The sequence below is a fragment of the Martes martes genome (genome assembly GCF_963455335.1).
Source record: "Martes martes genome assembly, chromosome: 4".
In the NCBI taxonomy this organism is placed as follows: Eukaryota; Metazoa; Chordata; class Mammalia; order Carnivora; family Mustelidae; genus Martes; species Martes martes.
Window position 1 is genome coordinate 59,498,264 of NC_137891.1, and position 9,715 is coordinate 59,507,978.

A 9,715-nucleotide genomic window follows, 5' to 3' on the forward strand; every position below is an offset into this window, starting at 1 on the left:
CCGGCCGGTCGGTCCCGCTGCAGCGGCGGTGACAGCCGCGACTTAGGCGGCGCGCGCTGCCCTCATGGCCAAGCCGCCGCCGCCCGAGTGTCCCCGGAGCCGGCGCGGCGGCTCCCTCTCACCCCGGGGGAGGGGCGCGCAGCGGAGACCGCACGGGCCCGCCGGCCGCCGCGGGAGTTGTCAACTTGACCCAAGTTGCGAAAGGGTGGGAGAGTGGGGTGCGGGGCAGCGGGAGCGCCGCGAAGGGGCGACTCTCTCGGCGCAGTCGAGCGCTGCCCAACGGCTTGCAGCTGCCCCCGCGGTCTCGAGTACCCTGCCCTGCACTCCCCACGGCTGTCACTTGGGCACTGGGCTCCACAGCGCAGCGCCGCTTGCAAGTCGGAGCGCTCCCGGCCGCCTCTGAGCGGGCTCCACGCTCCGCGCTATATAACCCTCGACCGGGAAGAGCCGGCGGCGGCATCGGCCCTCCCTCCGCTCGGCCCTCCCCGCCCCCGGGCGCACCCCGCCCCCGGCCCAGCCCCCCGCCCGCCAGCCGTCCGCCGAACCACGGCGGGGCAGCCCCTCTCACATGGCCGTGGCCGCAGCCTCCAGCCCTCGTCGCGCCTCCCTTCAGGGCTCACGCCCCCTGCCGTGGGGTGTCCCAGCCTCCGCCTGCCAGGCCTGGCAGTCGGCAGTGTCCGGGCCATCCTCCTTCTGCCGTCGAGTCCGCGCTAGTCCCTATCTCGACACTTTCGTTAAACGTGGGATTCTGGACGGCCCCTCCTGCGATCAGGCGCTGAGGAGGACAGCCCTGCAGGCTGGAGGAGCCGAGAGAAGGACCTCGGCAGGGCGCCAGTAGGGTGCCGTTTATGGCTAGGGCTGGCAGAGAGCCGAGAAGGCCGTCGAAAGCCGGGTCTTGGCAGCGACTTAGAATCGCAGCTAGCCCTCTGGAACGTGGGCCGAAAGGCTCTCATTTTCCCTGGCTGAAATCACCACCGCCGTGGTCACCTACAATCCGGGTCAAACGTTGCGCTACCTCCGGGCGGGCAATGAAAGTGCTGCATGCCGGGATTTGTAGTTCGCCCCCGTGCGGCGTGTCATTTGCGTACAGTACTGGGTGGAATTCGAGAAGTACACTGTCAGCGCAGCCTAGGGACTAGGACCCCGAGTAGTCAAGGTGTCAGCGCTCTATGCTCTTATGATATCGCTTAAAGAGTCTAATCGATGCATGCATTTTCTCATACGAATCTTACCCGAAACTTGATCTTAAGGTGCAGAATCAGGGGAGTGCTTAATTTTGAGTCTGCGAGACGAGTTCTCAGTTCTGAGTTGTTTTCTGGCTTATCCTGGGACACCTATGAGTTGTGGGGCTTCGCTCTTGTCGTCTTTAAGTGGACAGCGCGCATGCGCTGACTTCCTCTTTTTTTTTTCCGGCTGGAACCATGGAGGGTGCAGAGTAAGTTGCTCTTCGTCAGTTTGAGAATCCTTCTCCATCCGCGAAACCAGAGATCTTTTGTCTCACTTTCCCTCGATCCGGCGGTAGCTTGTACCTTTACCCATTTGTTTGTGTGTTTGTGACGCTCTGTGACACTAGTGGGGCCGCCGGGCTAAGATGGGATGCAGGCGGCCTTGGGGCGGAGGTTTTGGAGATGAACCGGGAACGAGGTGTGAGAGCCGAGTATGTGCGGGACCTGTGGGTATTCTTGTCTTTCAAAGGAGACGCAGAACGTTTTAGTTGGGTTCATCCTTTTCTGGTATTTGGCTCCGTCGTCCCCGTCGTGAGGCTTTTGGTGTTAGCATGTGGGACTTTAGACTTGAATTGGTGGTAGTTGGGAGGCTTTTTAAGTTTCTTTTCCTGAGAATCCTAGGTCCTTAGACTCAGCCTCGTTAGGAGTCTAGGGATAATGTCTTGCAGCAGTTTCTCAGTGTGTACGTTTCGTTAACTTGGCTCTAGGTTTCCAGTTCCCGGAGGCCGGGGCTGACCGTGCATTAGATGTGAATTTGCGGTAGTCTCTGACTCCTAATTAAGTGGAGGGGTTCGTGTTAAAAGGCGAAGGTACGCACAGAAACTTCCTGAAGTCTGCGTCTTCCACTACAGCATGCTGGAGCTAGAGTAGCTGAAGATGCAAATTTTTAGAAGCAGTGACGGTAGTTGTGCTAAATGACAAGGCCTGCGCAGTACAGATGAGGAGTAATGCGATGTTGTGTGCTCTTTGAACTACTAATAAAGTTGTGTTCACTGATGCCAGAGAGAAGAAGAAGAAGGTTCCTGCTGTGCCAGAAACCCTTAAAAAGAAGCGAAGGAATTTCGCTGAGCTGAAGATCAAGCGTCTGAGGAAGAAGTTTGCTCAAAAGATGGTAAGTAAATTTTTGAGGCACTTTCCATGTAAAGGCCTTGTGGTTGGATTGGGAACTAGATGTTCTTTCTCAGCAAGACTTGTTAATTTCACTCACTGTACCAGTGAGCTTGGTTATTAGCTCTTTAAGGTGCTTTTTAAATGAAGGCAGTGTCTGCACTTTGAGATATTAAGGCATGCTTTGGCATGGAAGAAGTTTTCAAGGGAACGTTTTTCTAGTAGAACTAGTGTTGCAATAAGTAAGATAGCCAAACTGGTATTGCTGATTGTGTTTGGGAACTAAAAATCCGATGAATAACTGGTATTGGTTTTCAGCTTCGAAAGGCAAGGAGGAAGCTTATCTATGAAAAAGCTAAGCATTACCACAAAGAATATAGACAGATGTACAGAACTGAGATTCGGATGGCGAGGATGGCAAGAAAAGCTGGCAACTTCTACGTACCTGCGGAACCCAAGTTGGCATTTGTCATCAGGATCAGAGGGTGAGTTCAGTTTTAACTGCGTTCTGGTTTTGAAGGGAAAGCTACATGGTCTCAGCAAGATTTGACATTGCTTCTGGGGGCTTTGGTTCTGAAACACTGGAATAAAGATATTTGGGCATAACAAAGGTATTTTGGGCATAGAACATGGAGGGTTGTGGTTTAGTGGTTTAGTTGCAAGGCCTGTGCCCAAAGCCCTATCTGTTCTCTGAGCATTTGAATTTTAATTCCGTGTCCTGGAGATTATCTTCAAAAGAAGCCAGAGTATAAGTTCATAAGTGCTCTTACAAAGATGCATACAAAGTGAAGTGGTAAAAGGGTCAGGGGATAAGATAGCAAGTTGCTGGTATACAGAACATGGCTGTAGCTATGGTCAAAGCAAGAGCTGCTGAACCAACCCAGAAACTCACAGAAATTCTGCCTCTAGGTAAGCTAATAGAAATAGGTTCCGATGTTGGGTCACCTGGGTGGCTCAGTCGTTAAGCATAAGCATCTGCCTTCGACTCAGGTCATGATCCCAGGGTTCTGGGTTGGAGCCCCTGCATCAAGCTCCCTACTCAGCAGGGAGCTGCTTCTCCATTTCCTCCTCCCCCTGCTTATATTATGTCACACCGTCTCCCTCTCAGTCAAAAATAAAATCTTAAAGAAATAGGTTCCGATGTTGAATTGTTACTCAGAACATCTGTTAGATAAGGTATTCACACAGACCACAATACGTTGAAATTGGCCCCTAGGAAAAAAACTCCTTATAGAAAATGTGCCATATTGTGATGTACCATTTTCAAAAGCAATGAGTTTTCTAGGATAAAATCAAATCTTCCTAGTTTTTAAGCTTAAATATATAATTGGCAAAAAGTTTTGGTAATACAAGTACTTCAGAACCAGCCTGTTGAAAATGAGTGAATTAAAGTATCAATTCATAATTAAATTTCACATTGAAAGAACATTGCTGAAAACTGCAGAATATAGTTAAATATTTGTAGACAGCATGAGATAAGACATGTTATTTGCTTTGAAAATCAAACTTTATAAATACTCAGCTGAAAAAAAAAATAGGTCAGGAAGTTTAAAATGTCAGAGTAGCTAACTAAAGGAAAAATGCCAGTGGTCATTGTAACATGAGAAGATTGCTGTTTATTTAGGTGGGACTTGTCCAGAATTTATAATGGTTTGTTTCCTATTCTTAATAAAAATTCTGATAAAGCTGAGTGAATTTTGTCTTTTTTCTCTGCAGTATCAATGGTGTGAGCCCAAAGGTTCGAAAGGTGTTGCAGCTTCTTCGCCTTCGTCAAATCTTCAATGGCACCTTTGTTAAGCTCAACAAGGCTTCAGTTAACATGTTAAGGATTGTGGAACCATATATAGCATGGGGGTAAGTCTGTTCTTTACTAAGAGTTCCTTTTGAACTGGCTATTAGCAAGATGGATTTCAGATGTTCTGATGGTGATAACCCTATTCTTTGGTTATTTAGATCTGTTTTTTTTTTCTATTTTAGGTACCCTAACCTGAAGTCAGTGAATGAATTGATCTACAAGCGTGGTTACGGCAAAATCAACAAGAAGCGAATTGCCCTGACAGATAACACATTGATTGCCCGATCTCTTGGTAGGTTCTGCCTATAGGAGAAACTTGATTATTAGAAAAGTTTGACATTTTCTGGCATCTTGTTGCCGTATATTCATTCTATTATTAATCTATCCATATTCCCTACGATGCACAAGTCTGGAAAATGTAAGTTATGATTTCATTGGCTCAAGCCTCATCTTTGTAAATACAGCCATGAATTTTCCTCTTTGCTGCTTTACTCTTGATTTAAAGTTTCATGGCCTGTAATTGTCCTTGCTAAATATCCTACAGTCTATAAAAACAGCTAACGATTTTAATGATCTTTAAAATGTTCAGGTAAATATGGCATCATCTGCATGGAGGATCTGATTCACGAGATCTATACTGTTGGAAAACGTTTCAAAGAGGCAAACAACTTTTTATGGCCCTTCAAATTATCTTCTCCACGAGGGGGGATGAAGAAAAAGACCACCCATTTTGTGGAAGGTGGAGATGCTGGCAACAGGGAAGACCAGATCAATAGGCTTATTCGAAGAATGAACTAAGGTGAGCAGCTAAATCCAAATAAAAGTTTACTTAATAATAAGAGTAAATGTGGTGGTGATCTTAGGCTTTTTGGGTAAACATTGTTAATTGTTGGGTGGGGTTCTAATATTTTTAAGGGGTGGAAAGCCAGTCACCTGGTTACAGCTGGTGTGATTACTCCTTTTGTGGATATTTGTGGAGGAAAGAAAAAAAAAAGCCTGGGTTTTTTTTCTTAAGCACTTTTTTCTGAAGCACTTTCTTAAAATTTCTTGATTTATGTTAATTGTGATCTACTAAAGTGGTTTCTTTAATGAGCTTTTCCCCCCCCCTTTTCAGGTATCTACCATGATTATTTTTGTAATCGGGCCAGTTAATAAAGGACTACTCTCAAATGGAAATCTGTTGTCGTCTTGGTGACTTTTTTGCTAGCCTGACCCTGCTGTCCCTTAACAATTTTTTTTTAATGATTTTATTTATTTATTTATTTGACACAGAGATCACAAGTAGGCAGAGCAGCAGGCAGAGAGGGGGGTAAAGTAGGCTCCCCACTGAGCAGAGAGCCCCACGTGGGGCTCAGTCCCAGGTGCCCCTGTCCCTCAACCATTAAAGCAAGTCTTAGTATGTGATAAAATTAAAAGTCAAGGGATGCCTGGGCGGCTCAGTTGGTTAAGCGGCTGCCTTTGGCTCAGGTCATGATCCCGGTGTTCTGGGATCGAGTCCCACATTGGGCTCCTTGCTCAGCAGGGAGCCTGCTTCTCCCTCTGCCTCTGCCTACCACTCTGTCTGCCTGTGCTTTCGAGGGCGCGCGCGCGTGCTCTCTCTCTCTCTAACAAATAAATCTTTAAAAAATTAAAAGTCAACAGTCTTTGCGTGTAAAACTAGGGTCACATTTGTATCTTGGTGGAAAACATAACTTAGGTTTATTAAAGACTCTTCTGTATGAAGAATATATCTTAATTTTTCACTTTTGCATTGTGCCACGTAGTTAGCCAAGATGGGTCTGTTCTAAGGAAGCCTATTTCATAGGCTTTTGTACATGATTTATAGGTAAGGTAATAAAAACTCAGTTTATAAAGAAAAATAATGATGTTGCTGAAGTTCTGTCCTCTGAAGCTTTGGCTTTTCTATAAAGTACTGTTGTGAATGTGTTTTCGTTTTGTATTCCATTTTTGTTTTGCATCTTCTGGATATTTAGGTGAGATTTTAATAATTCCATTATGCATTTTGATGTTATAAAGGTAAAAAATGAAATTAGTGCCCATAGATGCAAGTTGTTTTGGAGCACCTATAGCACTAACAAGCAAAAACGTGAAAAGGTTTGTTATTTTATAAGTAATACTCTTATGTATTGGATGTATCACAGATGAGTGAACTGATACTTTTCAGTGTAGAACATAATACAAAGTACATATAAAAAGTTTTTGTAGTCCTCGATTGATTGTGCCAGTGGTGTGGCGGTTCTTTAGACATCTTCAGAAGGTTCTTGAGTTTGTCATGTGAGTATTACATGTTACTGAGTGTAGCAGTATTTTGCAAGAAATTTTGGTCTTTCAGTAAATGCCCACTATCAGTAGTTAGTGGTACATTTGTTTATAGCCCACAAATGGACACGTTACCCAAAGAAGCAAAAGTTTTTGAAGCTGGTGGAGGGATAGGAACATCTGTGGGAATATGTAGGATAAACAGTATATTGGTAGTACATGTCCTTTCTGGACATGTTTCAGTCTGGGAGATTCAGTTCATACAAATTACTTTCTGACTGCGGCCAGAGGCCCAGAGGATGGGGAAACAACCATGTGAGAGTTTGGGAGTAAGGGAGGAGTTGCAGACATCTAATACTGCCATGGAGCAGTCTAAAGTGCTTGCTTCAGAATAAAGGAACCTAGGCAGTTGCAAAGCAGGAAAGGAGAAAGGCATGTCAGGGTGGTAATTTCTGCTGTTAGGTTCTACGGAGTAGAGTAGGGTAATGGGTCTGCCTTCACAGGATTGTGAGGACTAAAAGGTGTATGAAAATGCTTTGTGAACTGTTACAACCTATTGAAATGCAGGTTAACACCTTGTTTAGAAAACCCACCTCCTAAAAGATGGTATCACCTATAAGGGACTGTTCCCTAGAAGGCTAACAAATCTTTGAAAGCCTGGGCCCCACCCAGCTGGTTCTACAAAAATTCACCTCACATATGTAAATTTACTTTTGTGCCCTTCAACATTCCAGCATTCTAAGATCTTAAACCAACTACCTGTCTTCAAGTCATGAAGCTTAGTTGTTGCATTCACTGATCTTTAGCAGGTGTTTCCTCATACTGCTTTGGAAGTTCTTTTGCCATAGGCTGGATTGAGTGCTCTGGAGACAAAATAAGTTCATATCCAGCATTCACTCAATAGCTTGGGCCAATGAATCTTTATCAGCAAAATGGGGAAGATAGTTTAGATGTGTCTAATCTAGGATTTTTGATAAAGATGTCCGGTGTTTACAGCAGTCCTAGCTCAAAGTGCTAAGTAAATACTATTTACTGTATATTACATCTTGAGCGTCTAGCAGGGTCATATAAAGGAAAAGAGCCTGTACTTTCATTTGTCAGTCTAATTAGTAAGCTAGACATAACACAAGTACTATGAGATAAGTGCTACAGAGATGTCTAGAATGTGTCAGCTTTCTGGGGTATTGGAACCACATGTAGGGGAAGACTGACAACATTCTGCCCCCACTGCTTTCCTTTACAGACTGATATCGAACCAGCTAAAACGTTGCTTTCATACAGATGTCTCCCTTGCTTGGTTAAAACTTTTTAAGGCCAGCTTTTTAATCCTTTCAACTTAGTACTTGATACAGAGTAGGCACTAAATTCTTGTTTCCTATTGCTGTTGTAACAAATTACAAACTTGAGGGACTTAAAACAGATTTATTGTCTTTAACAATTTCAGAGGTAAGAAGTCCAAAATTGGTTTCCCAGAGCTAAGGGTGTCATCAGGCCTGCCTGCCCTCTGAAGGCTCTAGAGGAAAACACAATTTCTTGGTGTGTTTTTTTTTTTTTTCCCCAGTTTCTAGAAACCACTTGGATTTCTTGGCTTGTAGCCCCTTCTTCCATCTTCAAAGTCTAAGGACGCTTGTGATCAAATTGAGACACCCAGATTATCCAGGATAGTCTCCACATCTCAAATTCCTTAGTTTAAGTACATCAGCAAAAGTCGTCTGTAGGCAGCATATTCCAGGAATTATGGCAAGGAAATGTTTGGGAGGGCCATTCTTTGATCTTTAGCTCCCAGCTATATTCTTGTTTCTTAAAAGCGACAAGCTTCTAATTACTCTTGGCCCTTATAATCTTGTGTCTGGAACACTTGGCCCTCAGGTCTGTGTATATTACTTGGTAATTCTGGAAAAAGGTCTTATTACACATTTCTTAATATAACCCTGTAGTTTTCACAGCATTTCTTACTCCTTGAAATCCTTTTCCATTTATTCCTGATGCTTTTCACAGCCACTCAAGGTTTTGAGAATATGTACCACTATAAGGTTTGAGTATTTGCCTTCTCTGTTCTAGCACCTAGAATAGTGCCTGATGCTTTGCAGTCCTTTGCTTTTTTGATTGAATCAAGCCTCTTGAAAGCAATAGGAATTTAAAGTTTTAATTTTCCAGTTGCAGGCACATTGTCCTTGGTGAATGGTCAGAGGAGTTGGGGGCTGCACTGTGGGTTCATGGAGATTAAATACATGTATGTATGTATACACGCACATATATTACTGTAAAGGACTCAGATGAGTTTTATTGTGTAGGGGTCAATTATGTGAAAATAGAACAGCATGTTAGGGGAGTATAGGAAATTGTTCATGCTCTGCAGATTGGGAAATTTCACAAAGGAGGTAGAATTTGGACAACTGTTGATAGAACAGCAGGAGTCAAGAGTTGGGAGGCAGTGTCAGTGGCAGATGTGACAGCCAAGAGGATATGACAGACTCAAAAGCAGACCATTTAATAATAAACATTCAATCATGCATTGACTGCTAGTGTACACTTTATATAATCCTTGGTCCCTTTTCCACTTTGAGAGCAATCCTAGAATCGATTAGTTGGGGGGATGGGTCCCAGGCCTTTCTCTTTAAATTCTCCATGTCATTTTAATGTGCAGCCTATTCCATTAGGTAAGTATACCACTATCGCCATTTTTTAGGTGAGGGGTTAAATTTCCTTCCCCCAGGATCACACAAGTAAGTGGTGGGATAAGTATTGGGTTCCAGATCTGATTAGAGTTTTCTTAACCAGAGGAACTAGGAAATGTGAGTGTGGCGCTTAATAAACACAGAAAAGTGGTGTGTTTGAAAGCAGCTTCAGTTTTGAAAGATCTGAAACCATCTATTACTATTTGGGGTCATGAAATGGAGCTAGAGGGTTTAATTCAGCAAAAGTATAGATGCTAAGGTCCTATCACGCAAGTCAGGGTGCTAGGCTTCCTTACTGGGGAGGGGACACACACCTAAGCTTTCACCAAAGAACCTAGACAAAGGAGACAGAACATGGAATTCGGGTGGGCATGGTGAGGGAACTCTGGGATGGCTAGGTCACTTAACCTGAGACTGAGATAGCAGGTATTGCTGGGCTGTTTGAAAGTTCCACACTCATCAGTACTCTGGAGAGCCTGGTTAGTTTGAATCTTAAAAATGCAACCCAGAGAACTGAACATAACTTTGTCTAACTGCCCACTACCCACTCTACAGGCGCCTGGCGCAAATTTCGTGCCTCACTGAACTTGGGCCATGTCTGACTCCCATACACCCAGACTCTTTTCAGCTCCTTCCCAACCTGCACTCCG

General features: G+C 44.3%; 1 protein-coding gene across 1 annotated transcript; it reads left to right on the plus strand.

Moving 5' to 3' along the window:
- Positions 1 to 1,105: 1,105 nt before the first annotated feature.
- On the plus strand, positions 1,106 to 5,304 carry RPL7 (ribosomal protein L7). The gene is made up of 7 exons (XM_080800289.1): positions 1,106 to 1,435; positions 2,229 to 2,337; positions 2,652 to 2,818; positions 4,050 to 4,187; positions 4,311 to 4,420; positions 4,718 to 4,927; positions 5,243 to 5,304. Exons 1-6 carry the CDS (start codon positions 1,422 to 1,424, stop codon positions 4,924 to 4,926), a joined length of 747 nt encoding a protein of 248 aa, XP_080656415.1. The 5' UTR covers positions 1,106 to 1,421; the 3' UTR covers position 4,927; positions 5,243 to 5,304.
- Positions 5,305 to 9,715: the final 4,411 nt, after the last annotated feature.

Coding starts and splice junctions, on each gene's coding strand:
- RPL7 (XM_080800289.1), top strand. Junction 4,188..4,310: donor GAACCATATATAGCATGGGG/GTAAGTCTGTTC, acceptor TTTCTATTTTAG/GTACCCTAACCTGAAGTCAG. Junction 4,421..4,717: donor ATTGATTGCCCGATCTCTTG/GTAGGTTCTGCC, acceptor TAAAATGTTCAG/GTAAATATGGCATCATCTGC.